This window comes from Macrobrachium nipponense, chromosome 42 (genome assembly GCF_015104395.2).
Source record: "Macrobrachium nipponense isolate FS-2020 chromosome 42, ASM1510439v2, whole genome shotgun sequence".
Lineage (NCBI taxonomy): Eukaryota > Metazoa > Arthropoda > Malacostraca > Decapoda > Palaemonidae > Macrobrachium > Macrobrachium nipponense.
In genome coordinates this window covers 20353829-20376385 of record NC_061103.1, presented here as the reverse complement: position 1 = coordinate 20376385, position 22557 = coordinate 20353829, and the positions used below count along the sequence as shown (strand labels likewise).

Genomic DNA, 22557 nt, shown 5'->3' with positions numbered 1-22557 from the left:
ATATCGAACCTGAAGCGGACCTCTTTCAGAGGCCATAACAAAAGACAGGTAGGAAGAAATGTTTCCTATGCTTCCTTCCCTAACACCTTGACAGTCACTGATAATGGCCCTAAACAACTACAATTTTCAAAGATCCCTTCCACATCTTTGGTAAGTAATGGGTCGTGAAGACCAATCTACACTTCTAGTGTGTAACCTGTAAAATAGAGGAAATAGACACATTGTATCTAAAGGATAACATTGTGGCTACTGACCTGATTTCATGAGCTTTGTTTCTTATGAACTTAAAGTCCTCCTTGCCAACTTGAGCATGGGGTTCTCTAATCAGGTCCTCTAGAAAAAACGCAAGTCCATTCCTAGACATAGTACAAGATGGGTTCTTGATTGAGCACCACAAGTGATTTGAGGGACCTCGAATCTCAACATTCTATTCAGATAATATCGTAGAGCCCTTACTGGGCACAGAGTCCTCTCCTCTTCCTCTGGGCCTAATATTTCCATGAGATTTCTTATTATAAATGAACGAGGCCAGAGTTTGTTAGGATCCTCATTCTTGGCCAAGAATCCTAATGTTAGGAAGCACATGGTGTCTCCTTTGCAAAACCGATTCTTTTGTCGATGGCATGCAATTCACTTACTCTCTTGGCTGTGGCTAAAGCTACCAGGAAGAGCGTTTTCCTAGGGAGGTCTTTCAGTGATGTGGACCAAAGAGATTCGTACTTGGGACCTGCCAGCCATTTAGGGACCACATACACATTCTGTGAGACTGCTCCTACACCTTTATGCTTTATCGTGTCAGAAGACTTTATGAGATCAGAGAGGTCTTGGTCGTTTGAGATGAAGTCTCCAACAGGAAAAAAAAAAAAAAAAAAATCAAAGCCCATGGCTACCAATAGTTCACCAAACATCAGAAGGTAAAATACAACAAAAATAAATTCTAAGCAGAGCACTCCCAACTAGGTCTATAGTCAAGAGCCAGCAGGAAACAACTGACTACTTGCTGAAGGTGTCTCTCTTACCCTGTAAGTGGGCAGGGCAATACCTACACCAACAACGTAACTAGTGCTACTGCGATTGTAAAATTTTAAGCTTCCAGTGAGTGAAACTGTAAGCAATGTAATTACTTGGTAAGTTTCATATATATAAAACATATAATTGTGAACCCTGTGACTAACCTGGGTCATGTGAAACCATTTCTTTGCCTCAGACAGGGATATTGGTATCCCCATTTTCTCTAGTTCTGCAAATTCACCACCAGGTATTTCTTTCATCTCAACATCTTCAGAAAACTTCACAGTTTTCTTATCCTTTCCTGGACCTTGAGGAACATCATCAAGGCTTTGTGTGTTCATAAGGCCTTTACCAGTAGTTTCTGATGAGTCACACTCCATACCCTGGTTTTCTTGTTTTACTCTTGAACTAGAGAGTGGTGTTTGATTCTCTTGTGGTTCTTCTTTTGTTCCTTTCTTTTGGATCTTTTCTTTGGCCTTTCGTAAAGATTTTAAAAATTCTATTTGTTCAGGTGCGAGACTTGAAAGAATTTCTTTCTGATGTCTCAGCCTTTCCTCATGGCTCATGCTTGAGATTTTAGCAATATTTTCTGAGTGTATTTTCTTTGCATCTGCTTCTTGAATAATTTGATTTTTAATAACAACACTTTCCTTTCCTGTGGATAAAATACTTAATAATTATGAACATTTAAAATATTTGATGTGAAATAAAAAATTTCGTTATTAAGTAGTCAGAAACAGTGGTTGAAACTCGAATTAATCAATCTTAAAGTTCATGAAAAGCATTCGAGTTATTGAAATAAATATCCTTTCCCAATTTCTCCACTGATGTTCAGCCAAAGAATATCCGTAATATAGAGCTTATCATAATGTGTTAATTGCACTTCCGGCTTTTCATTGCTCAGGACAGTGAAAAGCGGGAGGTGGAGCAGTTGGACAGCAAGATAGTAAGATCCAAAAATTGTATTTTTCCTAATTATACAAACCTGAGGTGCTTTACAATAGGAATGTAACTTGCGGCAGCTGGAGCCGGTCATAAGCTCGGTAGTTAACTGCTTGTCCGACAGTCCACGCACCGCACGACTGGGAGGTGAAGATCCACTTTGCTTTAGGCCCAGGAAAAAACAGAGTGAGGGGTGGCATGAGGTGGGACTATGTGTAAAGGACCTCAGGTTTGTATAGTTAGGAAAAATACAATTTTTGACAAATTGTTATTTGTTTCGATACGAATACAAACCATCGGTCCTTTACAATAGGAAGACTCACTTCTTGGTGGGTGGAATCTGAGTCTTATGAACAGACTGGTTTTCGTCCAACCTTGGTTCCCTGGTCGTAAGAGCAGAGGGAGGGATCCTAGCCTCTGCCCAATAATCGGGGTATGTACCGCAGGATCAATGGTCAGACCTCTGGACCCAAGTAATAAGAGGGAGGCAAGTTTACCTCTTAAAACTAGCAAGCAAGAACTTGTTCCTATTGCAAGAGGCAATATGAAGTCATGGGTTTGTCTATTGTTGGCTCCCACTTCCCCCCCTTGTTGGGGAAAGTGGTGGATAATTGCTCCTATCCCTAATGAAAGGGATAGGAGGGGCTCGGTTGAGTAGCTCACCTGCATCGGTCTCCTGTTCCAGCGTAGTGATGACCGCGTCCCTCTGCTCACAGGTAGAGGGAGAGAAAAAGATGGGGAAGAGAGGCCAGTCGCACTCTCATTCACTCATCCATTTATGCAGTCACACAAGGATGCGATGCTGTTCTGTCCACTCGGGTGCTGGGTGAGCTACACAACTTGTTGAGCAGCCACCACGGGTCCCAAGGAAAAAGTATCCAAGGACCTGTGGGCTATATCAAGAAGGTAGGAGGAGGTGAAGGTGGTCTGGTTGGTCCAGACCCCTGCCTTCAGGACCTGCGCCACGGAGAAGTTCTTGCGGAATGCAAGGGAAGGAGCAATACCTCTGACTTCGTGGGCTCTCGGACGAAAGGTACGGATGTCGTCGCTACCATCAGCTTCGTAGGCCCTACTGATCACCTCACGCAGCCAGAAAGAAAGTGTGTTCTTGAATACTTCTTTCTTGGTCACCCCAGTGCTAACGAAGAGGCGTCAACACTCAGGCCCGAGGTGCCGAGTTCTCTTCAGATAGCGCTGTAGCGCCCTCACAGGACAAAGCAGCATTTCATCCGCATCGTTGTCGGTGAAGTCCAATAGGGAGGGGACCGTGAAAGACTCGAACCGTCACCAAGGACCGAAGGATTCTGAGTCTTTGCTACGAAGTTCGGGACGAAATCGAGCGTCACAGATCCCCATCCCCTGGAATGCTTGATGTCGAAGGAAGCCATGAAGTTCCCCTACTCTCTTCGCCGATGCCAGGGCCAGCAAGAAGTCTGACGACTCTCGGAGTGGCTCGAAGGGACTTTGAGTCAAACTCCTAAGGACGAGAGTCACGTCTCACCCCGGAGGCCTGAGTTCCCTGGGTGGGGAAGACCTCACGAAGCTCCTCATTAGCAGGGAGATCTCGAATGAGTTCGATATATTCACTCCCCTCAGTTTAAGGACTAGAGCCAGGGCGGCCCTGTATCCTTTGACTGTGGGGACATAGAGGAGCAGACGGCCCACTTTCCCTGGTACACAGCTGCAGAGGACTGTCTGAACGGGGGAAAGGCATGAACGAAGAGGTTGTCCCACGATCCCCAGATTGCGGCAGAACTCAAGGAGTCGATCTCTGTCCCGTAGCAACTGCGAGCGGGAGCTCCAGGACTAACCAGTCGTCGGGATACCTCAAAAGACGTATCCCTGACAAGTAGGCCCAAGCAGACACCAGAGTGAACACTCGCGTGAACACCTGTGGGGCGGTTGAGAGACTGAAGCAAAGTGCCCTGAATTGGTACACCGTCCCATCGAGGATGAAGCGGAGGTCCTTCCTGGAGGATTGATGAACGGGTATTTGGAAATACGCGTCCTTCAAATCCACCGAAAGCATGAAGTCTTTCTCCCTGATGGAGTCGAGCACGGAGCGTGCCGTCTCCATCGAGAACCGAAACTGGCAAACGAATCGGTTCAGGGGAGAGATCTATCACCGGGCGCCAGCCCCTGAAGACTTCTCTACCAGGAAAAGATGGCTGTAGAAGCCCGGTGACCGATCCCTGACGATCTCCACAGCTCCTTGCTCAGCATGGCTTGGACTTCCTGCCGAAGTGCTACGTCCTTGGATGTTCCGGGTATGTAGGTCTGAAGGTGGACTGGGTTGGAGGTGAGGGTAGTAGATACCCCTCCTGAAGGACGTCTACTATCCAGGTCTCCGCTCCATAGCACTGCCAAGTTGCCCAATGGCTCGCCAGGCAACCCCCCCACTTCCGGCAGCAGGTGAGGGGGAACGCCGTCCCTAGCGTTTCCCGCCTCTCTTCGGCTCCTTCTTCCCAGCTCCCCCTCGTGAGAAGGAGGGCTGGGAGGAGGGCTGGTTACGGTCGCTCCTAGAAGTCGAAGGCAGAGTCTTTCCTCTCGGCTTCGACGATGCGATCGTCTTGGCCGCAGAGGAAGCGCTAACCAAGCTTTTGGGCTTGGCCGCAGTAGCTCGAGGCTGCCCAGACGCCTTCGAGACTGCCTGGTGTACTAGACAGTCACTGTCATCAGTGCACCGTCGCTCCACTGCAGCATACACCATCTCTCCAGGAAAGAGAGAGGAGGAACTCCGCACCAGTCTGCGAAGACCCAGAGACGCCTCACGCAACAGCCGCCCTGGTCACTCGGGTGAGGACTGCGTCCCCCCACCGAAGAACCAGGTTGGCCCACAGGTTTGCTGTCTGGTGGGCTAGGTAGGAGATGGCTCTACCTCCAGACTGGCAGTCTCCCAAAAGCCTGGTCACCTTCAGGAGTGATATTTCCCGAGGTGGCCACGACCTTAGACACCGTGAGGGACCACAGGTCTAACCAGGAGACTGCTTGGAATGCCGCCATGGTGGTTGATTCCAAGGCGAGTGCCTCTTGCTGCGAGAACCATAAGTTCTCTGACAGAAGCTGCTGCAGAGACACCCCTGGACTTAGCCTAGCTAACTCCGGGTTAACCTGTTTGGGCGGCAGGGGGTCCTCCGATGGCACGTAGAATCTCCTCTGTCGCAGTAGAGGCGGGGGAAGTAGCTTTGGAAGACCTACCGGCGATCCCTCCCCGAGGTCGTTGTGCTGACGAATTAGCGCAATAACCTCTGCAAACGCCCTCTGGATCTTGGGAGTGACTGCGTCTTGTGGAGTAGGACCGTCAAGTCCCTCCAACAAGAGCGCCTCCCGAGACCCTCCTCCTTCCGAAGGAGGAACTGCAACAGACCCCTCCCGGTCTCCTCCTGCCACTTGAAGGGATCGGAGAGGAAGACCTGACGCTCCCCCCTCGCCCGCCGGCAGAACCGGTGTGCTTGGGGGGCTGCAGGCGATCGCCAACCCACGGTGGCGATCGAGCTGAAGGCCTGGTCGTGCGGCTCTCCGGGGGAGAGCGGCTGGACCGAGAACAACGGCTCCGGTCCCGAGCGTCAGAGGAGCTGCTGCTGGTCCCCCACCTGTCCGGTCCCGATGGGAGCGGTGGTCAGGGGACCTGCATAGTCAGCTGTAGCGGTGTGAGCGGGGCCTGTCCTCAAGGCGCGTCGAGCTGATGGAACCGGCCGTAGCTGGTTCTGGCGACCGAGGGGACCTCTTCCTTGTCTCAACCCACAGCTGGTCTGGGACCGTCGCGTCAACCCTGAGGACCCGCATATCGCTACGAGAGTGATTGCTGGCCTGGCGGGAGTCACCTGAGCGACTCTCACCTGTCTTCCGCTCCGTGCCTCGGTCGTGGCGCCGAGCAAACTCAGAAGCCTGGAATTTGGCTGCACGGTCACCCACGAGCGACCGTACACTCGGTACCTCTCGCGAACGAGAGGCCGAGATGAAACCTGGTGTAGCAGCAGAGCCCCTAGCACCAGGTGAGGAGGTACCGGTGTTAGCCGGTACCCCTCTGGTCCCCGTCTTCTTCCTTGCGGAAGGAGACGGGCCCCATTCCCAAAGGAGCGGGAGGACCAGCGGAAGACCCCCCCGTCCCACCGGAGTGAGACGGGCCCTTAGAAGTTCCCGAAGGAGACTTCTTGGGGGGGTGGAGGAGACAGCCTTCTTCTTCCTCGGCTGTGAAGCCTTGGAAGTCAAAGGGGAAGAGGCGGCAAGAGACGATGATGAAGACGACGACAACACCTTCTTCCTCTTCCTCTTCCTCTTCGTCAGCTTCCTTAGGACAGTTGTCAGGTCCTCCATCCAGGACGGAGCCGGGGCAATTGCCGAAGCAACACGGCCCGGAAGGACCTGCGACTGGGGCAGCAACACCACGGGCAGGAACGACGTCGGCAGGGGCTGGACCAGGTAAGACAGGTACAGCAGGTACGGCAGGCACGGCAGGAACGGCAGGTACAGCAGGAGGCGGGGCAGCGGCCAGCGACTTCCTGGGTACTGGTGGCAGGTCCAGGGGCGAGCTCTTGGGGCACCGAAAGTCGGGGGCTGAGGCGAGAGCGGCGAACCCCGGCCGGCGGTGTTACGACCCTCCTCGGAAAGCAGGACAACGGCGCCTGCACTGCAGCTGAAGGGGTCAGCTGCATATACACCAGGTAAAGAGGGACGGCATACCCTGGGGTCAAACAGTGGTGGTGGTGGTGGTGGTAGTCACCAGTCCATGAGTCACCGGAGCAGAGCCACTTGCCAGGTGATCCAATAGCCCCCGAATACTCTGTGTCCCCTGGAGACCCAGCGAGCAGCACACCTGGCCGAGGTCGTCACCCCCGGCAATAGCACCTGAGGAAGCAAAAGTTGGGTTAGTAGGAGTGTTCCCCCTTGCCTGGGGGGGGGGGGGGGGGGGGACAAGTCCCACCCTGAGTGAACGGAAGACCCCGAGTACAATTGGATGTCGGGGTACCTAGGCCCCTCCTCCACGCTCGACGGATCAGGCGAAGATAAGGAGCGAGAAACGCCCCCCCGAAGGGGAAGGAGCCATACACGGGAGCTGAGATGGAGGGAGGAAAGAAGACGACGTGTCCGTGACCAGGGGAGTAGCTGAAGAACTTTCCGATAGCTCCCTGGCAGGCTTACATCGCTTCCTCCTCCCCTCAAAGCGCGCCCACTGCTCCTCCGACCATAAAACACGAATATCACAGGGCTCGGCGTGAGAGCATTCGTGTCCCTGACACCGAGCACATAATTCATGAGGGTCTACCTCGGGAAAGGAGCGGAAGGCCCCACACCTACGGCCCTCCACACCAGGGCAAGTCCTGTGCCTGAGGGGGGGGTGGGGGGGGTGGGGAACTCTCCAGCTCGCGAGAATCCATAATAAATTGTAATAATACAAGCACACATACTTACAGTATTGAGAACAATTCACACAAAAGCAAACCAAGGTTTGGAGGAAACAAAGCATACAACGAAAGGAGGGCAGAGAGAAGTGGAGAACACGTCTGTCACCCAGCGCGGCCGAAAGCAAAGTGGATCTTCACCTCCCAGTCGTGCGCAAACTCCCTTGTTCGAAGCTTACGACCGGTTCCAGCTGCCGCAAGTTACATTCCTATTGTAAAGGACCGATGGTTTGTATTCGTATCAGAACAAAAGGAAATTCATTGTCGATTACACTTTAGACTCACACAAAGTGTTATTACATGTTCATTGTTTCAGATATTTTTCTACTAACATGTTTATTGTTTCCTATATTTTACAGTACTGATAACAGATTTTACAGATGTTATATAGTCACTAACAGTACTTATAGCTTTGGCTACTTTATCAGCTTCTTAATTTCCTTTAATGCTGACATGGTCAGGAATCCAACATATTCCTACATTATATGACAGCCACACACAATAAAAGCTTAAAATCTTCATTAAATGATAAAAAAGGCAAATACAGTGGTACCTCGACATACGAAAGGCTCAACTTTCAAAAAACTTGAGATACGAAAGCAAATACGAACAATTTTATGGCTCTACATACGAAAATTGCTCAAGTTACGAAAGGTTGTTGCTGTAAAGTCCCAAGATTTGCCCGGACCACCGGGAACAATTTCAAAACTAGCGCCCCGCCAACTGAGTAAACTCGCCACCATCCTCCCGCTCTCCCATTGGTTCCTGATGCTAGTCACCCCATAAGATCCTGCTCCCCTATTGGTCAGCATCTACCCCTTGTGCTTTATGTATTCTATTGGTAAAAGGATGCTGTAAATTGAAAAACTTATTCATGCAATACATTTAATAAAAAAAAAAATGATATTGTTATGTTACAATAAAGTTTCATACATACTTACCTGGCAGATATATACATAGCTAAGACTCCGTCGTCCCCGACAGAAATTCAAATTTCGCGCCACTCACTACAGGTAGGTCAGGTGATCTACCGGCCTGCCCTGGGCGGCAGGACTAGGAACCATTCCCGTTTTCTATCATATTTTCTCTCTTCCACCTGTCTCCTGCGGGGAGGCTGGGTGGGCCATTAATCGTATATATCTGCCAGGTAAGTATGTATGAAACTTTATTGTAACATAACAATATCATTTTCATACAATCAACTTACCTGTCAGATATATACATAGCTGATTGGCACCCTTTGGTGGAGGGTAAGAGACAGCTACTTATGGAATAGACATGTAAACAACATATGTTGTAGGTATAAATAAAACCTTGGTTCCTACCTGATAGGTGGTAGACTTCGTGGGTGTTTGCCCAGTAGTCTGCATCACCTCAAGAAACTTTAGCGAGATATATGATCTATGGCCAAGAGTTCTTGTGGGTCTGCCGATGGGGTCTTATCCGCTTACTCGGCAGAGCCTGAAAGGACTTTGTCAATGGGTGCTGATCCACTTATATGATAATACACCTTATGAAGGAGCATACAACCAATCCCGACCACCTGATCCTAACCACATGTTAGAAATAAAGATTGTTCCGAGTTATCCCCCGAAATCTTCACAACAACCATAACTCAAAAAGCACAATACGCACACATACATAATTTTCAAAAAAAAATTTTTTTATACTCATCTAATTAGATATCACAAGTTTCTTACTGAACAACAGAGACGGCCGCCCGTGCAGCACCAAGTCCTTTTTGTTAGAAGAGACTCTAGAACATATCTAAAAAGAAGGTAAGTATATACTTAAGGATTGGTGTTGGCTCCCATACCCAGGATCGTATCCGCCAATACGAAAGGACCCAGAGAAAAACATTTCTCATAGGTCACACGAACGTCTTTCAAGTAATGAGATGCAAATACTGAGTTGCATCTCCAAAATGTCGTATCTAAGATGTTTTTAAGTGACATATTCTTTTGAAACGAGAGAGACGTCGCTACTGCTCTCACTTGGTGCGCTTTCACTCTCAACAGTCGGAACTCTTCGTCAGGACAGATCTTATGCGCTTCTGTAATGACGTTCCTCACAAAGAATGCAAGAGCATTCTTAGACATCAGTCCTGTGGGGTCTTTTACCACGCACCAAAGACCCTGTCTAGAGCCTCCCATCTGGTGTTTTCTCTGGAGATAGAATTTTAGAGCTCTTACAGGACATAGAGACCTCTCTTCTTCTCTGCCTACGAGACTCGATAAGCCTTTAACTTCGAATGACTTAGGCCAGGGATTCGTGGGATTCTCGTTTTTAGCTAAAAACAGGGTTTTAAACGAGCAAATAGCTGAGTCTCCCTTGAATCCTACTTTATCCTCCAGAGCATGTAATTCACTAACTCTCTTTGCCGTAGCTAGAGATAATAGGAATAGGCATTTCCTAGTAATGTCCCGAAACGACGCCAGATGAGGAGGTTCGAACCTTTCGGATGACAGGAACTTGAGTACCACGTCCAGGTTCCAGTTAGGAGGGACCGGTTCCTTAGACTTCGTCGTCTCAAATGATCTTATGAGATTGTGGAGATCCTTGTTATCTGCCAGATCTAATCCTATATTCCTGAAGACTGCCGAAAGCATACTTCTGTAACCCTTTATTGTGGATACTGCTAGATGCGATTCTTCTCTCAGGAATAGAAGGAAATCCGCAATTTCCGCTACAGAGGTAGTGGAGGAGGACAACTTCTTAGTTCTGCACCACCTTCTAAAAACCTCCCACTTTGACTGATATACTTGTCTAGTGGAGGTTCTGCGGGCTCTCGCGATTGCGCTTGCAACTTTGCGAGAAAACCCTCTCGCTCTGACGAGTCTTTCGATAGTCGAAAGGCAGTCAGAGCAAGAGCGGGGAGGTTTTGATGATACCTCTGGAAGTGTGGCTGTTTGAGAAGATCCATCCTTCTTGGGAGGGATCTGGGAAAATCTACCATCCACTTCACTACCTCCGTGAACCAGTCTTGTGACGGCCAAAAGGGGGCTATCAATGTCATCTCATTCCTCCCCCTTTGAAAGCCACCAAATTTTCTCAGCACTAGTCCCAGGATTTTGAACGGAGGAAAAGCGTAGACGTCTACGTGAGACCAGTCTAGCAGGAAGGCGTCTACTATCAGAGCTCTGGGGTCTTCCACAACAGAGCAAAAGACTGCCAGCCTTTTGGAAATGAACGTGGCAAAGAGATCCACGTGAGGAGTCCCCCAAAGAGACCAGAGATCTTGGCACACATCTTTGTGTAGGGTCCACTCTGTGTGAAGGACCTGGTTCCTCCTGCTGAGCCTGTCCGCCCTCGCATTCCTTTCTCCCTGAACGAACCTTGTAAGTAGGGAGATGTTCCTCTGAGACGTCCAAAGTAGAAGATCTTTTGCCAGTTCGTATAGGAACAAGGAGTGAGTCCCTCCTTGTTTCCGAATGTAGGCAAGTGCTGTGGTGTTGTCCACATTTACTTGAACTATTTTGTTCGAAACAAGAGGTTCTAGACTCTTCAGAGCCAGGTGTACGGCGAAGAGCTCTTTGCAGTTTATGTGCCAAGACACCTGTGCTGCTTCCCAGGTGCCTGACACTTCCTTCGAGCCTAATGTTGCTCCCCAACCTTTCTCCGACGCGTCGGAGTACAACACTAGGTCTGGGTTCAGGATTTTCAGGGAGATTCCTTTGTTCTCCTTTAGAGGGGGCAACCACCACTCCAAATGTGGTCTCATTTCCACTGGAATGGGAAAGGCGTCTGAAAGATGTCCGGTCTTCCAACTCCAAGACCTCTTGAGGAAGAATTGAAGAGGGCGTAAATGCAGCCTTCCCAGAGGGAAGAACTGTTCGAGGGAGGAAAGGGTTCCTAGAAGGCTCAGCCATTCCCTCGCCGAAGTCTGTTCCTTCCCTAAGAAGAGAGAGACTTTCTGCAAACCTTTTGTGATTCTCTCTTGCGAAGGAAATACTCGAAAACCCCGAGAATCCATCTGAATCCCCAGATAGACTAAGTTCTGTCTAGGGGTCAGTTGTGACTTCTCGAGGTTTACGAGTAATCCCAACGATCTGATCAGGTTCAATGTCAACGTAAGGTCCTCCAAGCACTGTCTCTCTGATCTGGCTCTGATGAGCCAATCGTCCAGATACAGAGAGACATTTACACCTTTGAGGTGAAGAAACCTCGCCACATTCTTCATCAGACTTGTGAAGACCTGAGGAGCTGTGGAAAGGCCGAAACACAAGGCTCTGAACTGAAAGATCCTTCCCCCCGTCATGAAACGGAGGTACTTCTTCGATGAAGGGTGGATCGGGACGTGAAATAGGCGTCCTGGAGATCCATTGACACCATCCAATCTCCTTGTCGCATTGACGCAAGGACTGAGGCAGAAGTCTCCATCGAGAACTTCTCCTTCTGAACAAATTTGTTCAGAGAGCTGACGTCTAGTACTGGTCTCCAGCCTCCCGAGGCTTTCGCAACCAGAAAAAGGCGATTGTAAAACACCGGGGAGTTTTGATCCAGTACTAGTTCTATCGCTCTCTTGTCCCACGTCTGATCCACCATCAATCGAAGAGTATCCCTCAGCACAGGATCCTTGTACTTGGCTGACAGTTCCCGCGGTGTTGACGTTAGGGGAGGACTGTCCAGGAAAGGGATACGATATCCCTTCCTTATTACAGACATTGATGAAGCGTCTGTGTTTATACGTGCCCAGGCCTCCACAAATCCCAGGAGCCTGGCACCTACTGGTGCTTGGAGGAGAGAAGCATCATTTTCCCTTTTTAAAGGGACGAAAGGCAGACCTACCTCTCTTCTCAGGAGCCTTCCTTCTTGAGTGAGCTCTGGAGGTAGGGCCACCTCGAAAGGGCTGAACCGATGTACTCGGTCCTTTCTTTTCCGTCGCAGTAGCAGGTTTCTTTTTCCTTGCTGACTGAGTAAGAAGGTCTTGAGTCGCCTTCTCAGTTAATGAACGAGAAATGTCCTTCACTAACTGAGAAGGGAACAAAAAGTCTGACAATGGTGAGTACAGTAGCGCTGCCCTTTGAGAGTGGGAGACCGCTTTCGTCAAAAAGGCACTATAGACTGTCCTCTTCTTAAGAAGACCTGCTCCAAATAAAGAGGAGATCTCAATCAAGCCATCCTGTACCGCTTTGTCTATACAAGACAAAATACACAGAAGGACTTCTGGTTCGAGTCCTTCAGAATCATGGGCTTTCTTGGACATCACCCCAAGGGACCAATCTAAGAAGTTGAAAACTTCTAATACATGGAAGAGTCCCTTGAGGAGATGATCCAGTTTCTGAAATGCCCCAAGTTATACGGGCAGAGTTCAAACTTTGTCTTCGTGAAGCGTCGACTAGGTCGAAAGTCCGCTTCTGTCGAAGACGGAAGAGAAATGTCCATATTCTCTCCCGTCTGATACCAAATGCCTTGTTTACCAGCTAGTCTCGCTGGGGGCATGCAGAAGACCGTTCTGACCAACTCCTTCTTCGACTTCATCCATGAGTTTAAGGACTGAAGAGCCCTCTTCATCGAAATGGCGGGCTTCACTCTAAGAAAAGACGAAGACTTCTTCGTCTTTGCGCTCGAGAAAAGAGCGCGCGGAGAAGGAGGAGCGGCAGGGGTCAAGTCGTCTCCATACTCTTCTAGAAGCAAGGCTGTCAAAACTTTATAGTTCGATAGTCCTTCTCTTCCCTGATACTCGTCTTCCGAGTTTACTTCGAACTCGGGGTCTAGATGAGTCTCCGCTAACAAATCAGGACGTCTTTCCTCTGGGGGAGACAAACTCCTGATAGGAGAGGGACTAAGGGAATGATATTCCTTCCTCTTCAAAGCTTTAATAGAAGCTTCCTTCTTGGAAGGCGCCAACAGCCTAGGCTTCTCTCCATAAAAGGATGACGCCTCCCGCTTGGATGACACTTCTCGTCCGCCAAGCGTCCTGGCTGACGCCTCCCGCTTGTCTGGCTGCTGACGTCTGGATGACGCCTCGCGCCTGGAAGACGCTTCGCTTTCAACTGGCGTCCTAACTGGCGCCAATACCTTGGTTGGAGCCTCGCACTTATAAGACGCTTTGAATGACGCTTCACGCCTATAAGACGCCTCACGTCTATCTGGCGTTACGTTTCTGCCGTAAGGTTCCCTCGATCTCGATCTCGAAACCGAAGCCTCTGCGGTATGTTTGGAAGCTTCACGTCTGCATGACGCCTCTCGATTTGCAGGGGAGAGAGGACGAGTCTTCTTGATTGGAAGCGAAACGTCCTTCTTACGAGGAGGATCCCTCGCTAACACTCCCCACCAAAAGAGGCTAGCTTGTTCCTGCACCGCCCATGAGAATCTTCCTGGAAGTTTCTCCCACGTCATCTTCAATCGGGGGAGAAGTAGCAGGAAAGCGTTCTGCTACGTCCACGTAGGGTGACGCTGACGCCACCTTCGCCTTTTTAATAGACGAGGGAGCTTCATCTGAGAAGTGCTCCGGGCTCGAATCCAATTCAGGTTCTCTCAAATGCCGTTTCAGAGGCCTAGAGAGATCCGAATCCTTCCACCCTCGTTTAGGTGAGGGAGAGGGAGAGGATGAGAAACACTCTCGCAGGACGCTTTTTCTAAAAAGCGGTCCCTGAGCAGCCTGCATCGAAACAGAGCCTGCTGAAGGGACGTCTGACCGTTGGGGATTCCCCACGACCTCCTTAAGGCTTTCGACTTTCCTTCTCCTCTGGGCATGGGAGCTTGGAAGAGGTCTAGGCCTGGGAGCGTCGCAGGGACGATCAAACAGCCCCTCCACAACACTGGGAGAACTCACTTCACTGTACAGTTCACTTTCACTAGCCTTACCTTGTAAGTCCGCCATTTTGGACTTCATCTGATGAATCGTAGCCTTCAGATCAGCGATATCCGAGGCCGATTCAGAAAGTAAAGCTTGTGAATTTGACATATAGGGAGAATCCAACTCATCAGGATTAGAAATAGGATCAATAAAAGGCTCAATAGGCCTTGTACTCACACCTTTCAAACGTCTAACCCTATCCCTCTCTAACTTCTTCAAATAAGAAGTTAAAGTCTTCCATTCTTCTGCATTTAATCCCTCACATTCATGACAGGTATTAGTAGAAGAACACTGAAACCCCCTACATTTACGACATACAGTGTGAGGATCAACCGAAGCCTTCGGTATCCTCACCCTGCAGGCTACATTCACACACATTCTCACACTCACATTTGAATCAGACATACTGAGAAAAATCCAAAAAGCAAGTCCAAAATCAGTCCACAGTAGCGAATGCCAAAAAACACGATCCAGATACGTCACCAAAAAGCCGAGAAACGATGATCAAAGGATGAAATAAGAATCTAAGTCAGGAGGTAATAACAACAATGTTGATACCACCGGTGACAGAGAAAATATAATAGAAAACGGGAATGGTTCCTAGTCCCTGCCTGCCGCCCAGGGCAGGCCGGTAGATCACCTGACCTACCTGTAGCGAGTGGCGCGAAATTTGAATTTCTGTCGGGGACGACGGAGTCTTAGCTATGTATATATCTGACAGGTAAGTTAATTGTATGAAAACAAATTTGAATTTTTATTAAAATAATAAGTTTTTATTGTATACTTACCGAACAATTATAGAGCCGTGATTTCCACGAGCGGCAGGATACTAAATTCAAATTTAGCGCGTCGGCGTCGCCAACACTGGTGGTGATGACGTCATCTCCCTCCACTCGCGGGAGAGAACCAGGTACAACTGCCCAGGTGAATCCAATTCTTTCTGCCCGTCCGTCCACCTAAGGGGAGGAGGGTGGGTATAATCATAATTGTTCGGTAAGTATACAATAAAACTTCATTTTATAATGAAAATTTCATTTTTATTGTAAGTTTGTTTCTAGTGTCTTACCGAACAATTATAGAGCTGATTACACATTTATGGGAAGGTGGGATTCAGTGGACCACTAGTATTTTTAAATGGTTACATTTATTGCAATACCAGTAACACTCAAGGTGTCTGTTGTACCTTACCTTGTAAGAGAGCTACAGCAGACTGTTACTGCCTCTGGTCGGTGCTCTTCTTACTATTGTAGAGGAATTGGAATTTGACCAAAGTTAGCCTCTACAGGAGTGGAATCCTTCCGTAGTTCAAGCGAGTCAAGGCTGACTGACGGAGGATAGTAACAACAAAGATTGCCCTTGCCCTGGGCTAAGACCAGAAATTCAATCATACAAAAACATTTGTCACCAACACCAGATTTACATATATACCCAACCATTGTAAAATCTGACCTAACAGACTGGTGAGTATCCCAGGTACTCAGTACCCCCAGCTTCCCTTGAACTCGACAACCTATTCAAGGTGAAAAAGTTAGCATAGAGGTGACGACCCCTGTGCCGTTTCTCCCAACACCATGCCAGAAACCGCCACCGGACCTAACGTTTTACAATTCTCGAAAACCGTTTCTATCTCTTTGAGATAATGACTCGCAAAAACCGAATTCGATCTCCAGAACGTGCTCTGAAGAATCGAAGCTAAAGATAAATTCTTTCTGAATGCTAAAGAAGTTGCCACTGCTCTAACCTCGTGAGCTTTAACTCTCAGAACGGAAGATTGTCGTTCTCGGACTGCGAGTGAGCTTCCCTGATAAGCTCTCTAATAAAGAACGATATAGCATTCTTAGAAAGAGGACGAGAGGGATTTTGAACCGAGGTCCAGAGCTTAGAAGATTGTCCTCTAATACCCTTAGTGGCAAACAGATACTGCTTAATAGCCCTGACTGGACATAAGAGCCTTTCCTCCTCCTCATGTCCAACCAAATCAGATAAGTTCCTTCCTTACCACAAAACTCCTCGGCCAAGGATTAGAAGGTTCTCATTTTTGGCTAGAAAGGTCAAAGATACCGAAAATACAGCATTGCCTTGAGAGAAACCGACTCTTTTGTCTATAGCGTGCATTCGCTGACACGCTTAGCAGAAGCTAGTGCAATAAGAAAGAGTGCCTTCTTAGTCAAGTTCCTGAGTGAAGCCGACTTCAAAGGGCTCAAACGGTGGCCCCATGAGGAACTTAAGCACCACATCTAAGTTCCAAGCCACTGTATCTTGCGGGAGCTTAGTGGTTTCGAAAGACCTAATGAGGTCCGACAGATCTGAATTGGAGGAAATATCCAAACCTCGATGTCGAAAAACCGAAGAGAGCATGGCTCTATATCCTCTGATCGTCGAAGGAGCCAGTTTCTTAGAGTTCCTAAGAAATATAAGAAAATCTGCTATTTCTGTTAAAGAGGTCGCAGAAGTAGAGACTTTAGCACTTCTACACCACTCTCTGAAGATTCTCCACTTCCCTTGATAGAGTTTGTTAGAAGACTCTCTCCTACAACGAGCGATAGCTTCTGCAGCTCTTCTTGAAAATCCTTTCGCTCTGACAAGATTCCGGACAGTCTGAACCCTGTCAGAGCTAGAGCGGACAAGGTTTTGGTGGAACCTCTTGAAGTGAGGTTGTTTGAGAAGCCACTTCTCTGGAGGAAGAAGTCTGGGGAAGTCTACTAACAACTGGAGAAGGTCCGGGAACCACTCTTTCCTGGGGCCAAAGGGAGCGATTAACGTTTAGCGTTACATTGCTGTTGCGACATGAACTTGTTCAGGCACCTCTCTTATTAGACCGAACGGAGGGAATGCATAAGCTTCCAGACCCGACCAATCCAACAGCATTGCGTCCACCGACCAAGCTAGAGGATCTGGGACTGGCGAACAAGAGAGAGGAAGACGGTTTGTTCCTTGATGTCGCGAACAGGTCTATTGACGGTCGTCCCCAAAGGCGCCAAAATTTCTGACAAATCTTGTTGTCCAAAGTCCACTCCAGAGGTAACACTTGCTGTTGACGACTTAACTCGTCCGCCAGGACGTTCATCTTTCCCGGAACAAATCTCGGGACTAGCTGAACCTTCGCTTCGTTTGACCACAGGAGGAGATCCTTGGCTACTTCGTACAGAGAGAAAGATGAGTCCCCCCCTCCCCCCCCTGTTTCCCCGCACGTACGAGAGAGCCGTGGAGTTGTCGGAATGCACTGCCACTACTCGACCTTCTACTAAGCTCCGAAACTGTCTGAGCCCCAAGAAAATTGCTAACAGTTCCTTTTACATTTATGTGGAACTTCTTCTCCTTCTCCGACCAAGCTCCTGAAGTCCGTTGATTTCCCAGTAGGGCTCCCAACCTGTGTTCGATGCGTCGGAAAAGAACTGTAGGTTCGGGAGGATGGGTCGTAAATCTAACCCTTCTTCCAACCTTGCTCGAGAGAGCCACCACCTTAGGTCCTCTTTTATTTGATCTGTGACAGGAAAGGTAATCGAGTCTGGTTGTGTCTTCCTGCACCAAGAGGCTCTCAGGAAAAACTGCAGAGGTCTCATGTGCAGTCTTCCCAACGTCACAAATTTCTCCACTGACGTCAATTTGCCCAGGAGCCCTCATCCACTGATTGGCAGAACTTACCTTTTTTGTCCAAGAACTCCTGAAACTGTCTCCAGACAGCCTTGAACCCTCTTCGGGGACAGAAAAGCCCGAAAAACTTGAGCATTCAGAATCATCCCCAAATAAAGGATGCTCTGAGATGGAACCAACTGGGACTTCTGTTTGTTGACCAGAATTCCTAACTTTCTGGCAAGATCCAGAGTTGTTCCAAGGTCCTTCATGCACCGACTCTCTGATTCCGACCGGAGAAGCCAATCGTCCAGATAGAGGGAGATTCTTACTCCTAATATGTGGGCAGCCAGCTTCCTATCGGGGAATAAGAACCCTGGTGAAAACTTGAGGAGCGGTCGCTAGTCCGAAGCAAAGCGCCCGAAACTGAAACACCTTGCCTTCGAACATGAACCTCAGGTACTTCCGAGATTCGCGATGTATCGGAATGTGAAAAATAAGCGTCTTGCATGTCCAGAGAGACCATCCAATCCCCTGTCTGATGGACTCCAGAACCGACCGAGTGGTCTCCATATGAAATTTTGTTTTCTGGACATGCAAGTTCAGGGCGCTCACATCCAAAACCGGCCTCCAGCCCCCTGATGACTTGGGAACTACAAAAGGCGATTGTAAAAGCCTGGAGGAAAATCCCCTTCTATCTGTTCTATCGCTTCTTTGAGAACAAGCGCTTCCACTTCTGCGGCTATCGCCAGAAATTTGTCTGAGCCCGGAGAGTATGCCTGGAATGGAATTGGCACAGTGAGAGCGAGGGAGGTGAAACGAGAGGAATACGATAGCCGAACTTGAGTACTTGCACTACCAGGCTTCTGCTCCTCTGTTTTCCCATTCCTCCCAAAACAGCGCCAGCCTGGCTCCCACTGGTGCATGAAGAACCGAGCTTTCATTTGGAAGGTTTGTTAACCTTGGCCGAGGGCCTTAGACTGAGGTCGCAAATTCGACTTCGGCCGAAAGAAGCGCTTGGGTTTTCTCCCTCGAAAAGGCGCTTGGGTCAGAGGAGAAACCGAAGGAACAGTCTCCACAGGAGCTTTAGGTCCTCTTAGTAGACTGTGCCAGTAAATCCGAAGTAGATTTCTTATCTAGCGCAGACGAAATTGGACAACACTACATCGTCTGGAAAGAGGTTATCTTTCACAAAAGGAGCAAACAAGAGAGGAAGACTTCTGTTGGGACGTAACCCTTTTAGAAGCAAAGGAGCACCAAAGTTGCCTTTTCTTAAGGGTACCAAAGGCGATGAGCGAAGCTAACTCATCACATCCATCCCTAATGATTTGTCCGCACAGGACAGAACACCAATCCAATCCTCCGCTAACTCCTGAGAAAGAGAAGGACAGTCTTCGATCTTGGCCGCTAAAGCGCCAATAGTCCAATCAAGGAAGCTAAAGACTTCCAAAAGTTTAAATTGATTCTTTACAACGTGGTCCAACTCAGGCGCTGTAAAGAAAACTTTCGCTGCGGCGAAAGCAGATCTTCTAGAGGAGTCGATTAAACTGGAGAAGTCTCCCTGGGAGGAGGCAGAAACTCCCAGAGAAGGAGCTTCCCCAGTTTACATAAAACCTATACCTCTTACGAAGCAACTTAGAGGGAGGGTAAGCAAAAGAGCCTTCCCTAAGTCTCTTTTCATAGACATCCATTTCTCCGTCTCTTTCAACGAATGTCTAACCGCTTTAGATAGAACAAGTTTTGGGAGGAGAGGGGGTCTGAAGTTTTCCTCCTCATCAAAAAAGTCGAAGTTGGGGAGCGCGGGGCCGCTTTCTCAAAATAATCTGGATAAGATACCAGAAGAAATCTAAGGAGACGTGAATAACACGAGAGGTGATGTGAATCCTCCTCCTCTACTTCTTCTTCATTCTCCGATACCGCCGAAGAAGTAGACGGAACTACAACCGGATCTGAAGGTTTCGAACCACCCTTGGACTCATTCATCCAGTTGGTTAACATCTCTAACTGCTTGCGCAAAGGCGCCAGAGACGAATCAAAAACAGTTAACGTAGTGGCTTGGAAGAGCCTAATAAAGTTCAGCAGGAGGCGGAAAAACTACTTGCGCCTCGCTCGGAGCCGCCGAAATTCGAGGCGAAACAGGCGCATCAGGCGTAAACAGACGAAAAAGCGCCTAAAGAAACACCCTTAGAACTGCTAGCTACAGCGCTAAAACCACAATCTCTACTAGTAGATGGAGCCGAAAAAGGCACAGATTGAGGCGACGAACGAGCCGCTAATGGCCGCGGCGCAACCCTACTCTCAGGCTCCTTATACCGCTTGACTGGAGGAGGCGAAGAATCGGCGCCTGAACGCCTCTTTACGGGACGCGAAACGGGCGATCTCGCCAAGAGCGCCGCGCGACCGGAGACGAATCGCTTGAATCATTCGAAAGGCCGTCTGACCGCAACACCTTTCCAACGCTTAACCGAGCCCTGTTGAGGCGCAACAGGCTCAACAAGAGAGGCGCCTGTCTGTGGGCAAATCCCGATCGACTCCTTGGACTTCCGGTATGTCTTCTCCCCGTGCGGGGAGCTGGGACAGTGACCTTTGTCTAGGAGACGTGTCAGGACAGACAGACGCACCCTCAACTACACTCTTACCTGAAGCCGCTTTCTCCAAAAACGTCTTAACTGAATTACCAAGTTGCAAAACCGTATTCGCTAGTACCGAAAAATTTCTGATCTAACCTCGATTCCAGACTGGCAATGGTGTCGGAAAAGAAGAAAACTACACGGGAAGCCGGAGACGCGGGATTAGTAGGAGGAATAGGAGGTGTAGTTTAAAGGAGACCATAACAATTTGAGGAGAAACAGAAGGAACAGAAGCATCGCAAGACGAAGCGGAGCTAAGTCTACTTTCCCTAAGCGCTGCTTTTTCTAATTCTGTCTTTAGCTAATTTCTCCGAGTATGAACTAAAAAAAACTTCCATTGAGAATCAGTCCAATCACTACACTCGTTACATGTTCGATCTGCTGAACAAACCTGTCCCCTACACTTAACACATAGTGTGAGAATCATATTCTAACTTGGATAATCTAGTTTTACATCCTGAGATGCAAAACCTAACTCCCGACGGACTAGAATCCGACATGGCAACGCCTAAATAAAAAGCAGCAAAATAACAACAACGCCAAAAAAAAAAAAGAGTACTTCACCAATTCCGAAGATCAATTCCACAAGAAAAAAAGCGAAGCAAAGTCATCCAACCGCACCGACCACCGATGTTCACCGGACGCCGGCAGGAAAAGAATTGGATTCACCTGGGCAGTTGTACCTGGTTCTCCCGCGAGTGGAGGGAGATGACGTCATCACCACCAGTGTTGGCGACGCCGACGCGCTAAATTTTGAATTTAGTATCCTGCCGCTCGTGGAAATCACGGCTCTATAATTGTTCGGTAAGACACTACAATAAAAACATTAGGTAAAGATGAAAGAATAAAGAATAGAATTGAGTGTTATACTGTTTGGTAGTTTCAGTAGTTGAAGAGAGATAATGAAAATTTATGGCTTACTGTGTACTAGGAAAAGTGATTGCTTGGCGATCATTCGGTACTCGTAAGTGCTGGGTGTAAATAGAAGTTTGGAAACTTATTTTTGTTTTTTTGTTTATTATAGTTAATGTTTACTTAATAATTATTTGAAATGAGTACATGCAATACATTTAATAAAAAAAATTGTGAATTAGATATCATAAAATATAAAATAAATCAGACTGCTATCATCGAAGCCAACAAATATGTATTCTTTAGAATTCTTCTTCTGTTTTAATATTATGTTACGTATGTTTCAATATAGCTGTCGGTAACTCGGTATCTCCATTAGGTAAAGATAGAATAAAGAGTAGAAATGAATGGTTATTATACTGTTTGGTAGTTTCATTAGTTGAAGAGAGATACTAATGAAAATTTATGGCTTACTGTGTCCTAGGAAAAGTGATTGCTTGGCGTTCGTTCGGTACTCGTAAGAGCTAAATGTAAACAAACGATTGGAAGTTTTTTTTTGTGTATTATAGTTAATGATTAATTAATAATTAGTTGAAATGAGTACATACTGATTATTTATACATTTCATTGGCATATTCTAAGCTTTTAGCTTCTTAGGTTTAGATGTCAGAATCTTAGACTAGGCTACAGTAGCAACCGCTAACATAGGCTAGGCTTATTGCTAAGTGACATATGCTAAAGTCCTAATATATGCAGTAAAAATGCGGTTGAACATTACATGCAGTTGAATATTACTCAAGTATGTACAGTATTTTGCCTTTTTGGAGTCATATTTCTTCCGTCGGATCGGCGTCGTAACCCTAGAACATGTGTTGTAGGCCTGGAAATATAATTTACTAGGGTGTTTTTACAGGGCTTGGAACGGATTAGGCATTTTACATGTAAAATGCGGTTAAGATACGAAAAACTCATGATACGAAGGCCGCCTCAGAACAGATTAATTTCATATCTCGAGGTACCACTGTACATACGTATAATTGTAATACCCATAACACAATCTGCTTCTGACAACTATGATAATCCACTATGTTGTACCTTCGAACCATAATCCATAATCATTTAGCAGAATTTACGTAATGCCATAACAGATGAAATATATAACACATCAGAGGAGAGCAAGAGTGTTAAAGGATATAAACTATTGACTTTAATCCATCTGAAATGCAAAAATTTAGAGTACTGTAAAGTATCACCTACCTAAGGCAGTTACCCTTGGGTCTCATATAAAGCAGAGTCTGAGACTCTTGACTCAGAAGATTTTTTGAAACTTTGGTCCTGAGAATAT

The 22557-nt window shown here is 47.7% G+C and overlaps 1 protein-coding gene across 4 annotated transcripts in view; it reads right to left on the bottom strand.

Moving 5' to 3' along the window:
• The window catches only part of LOC135213003 (RNA polymerase II-associated protein 1-like), a 54736-nt gene that overhangs the window by 19685 nt on the left and 12494 nt on the right, over positions 1 to 22557 (bottom strand). For 3 of the 4 annotated variants that reach the window (XM_064246782.1, XM_064246780.1, XM_064246781.1), the window contains exon 6: positions 1176 to 1666. In XM_064246782.1, the coding sequence (XP_064102852.1) occupies positions 1176 to 1666 (491 nt within the window). Of the gene's footprint in view, positions 1 to 1175; positions 1667 to 22469 lie in introns of all 4 variants that reach the window. The other variant, XM_064246783.1, reaches the window with a different exon arrangement.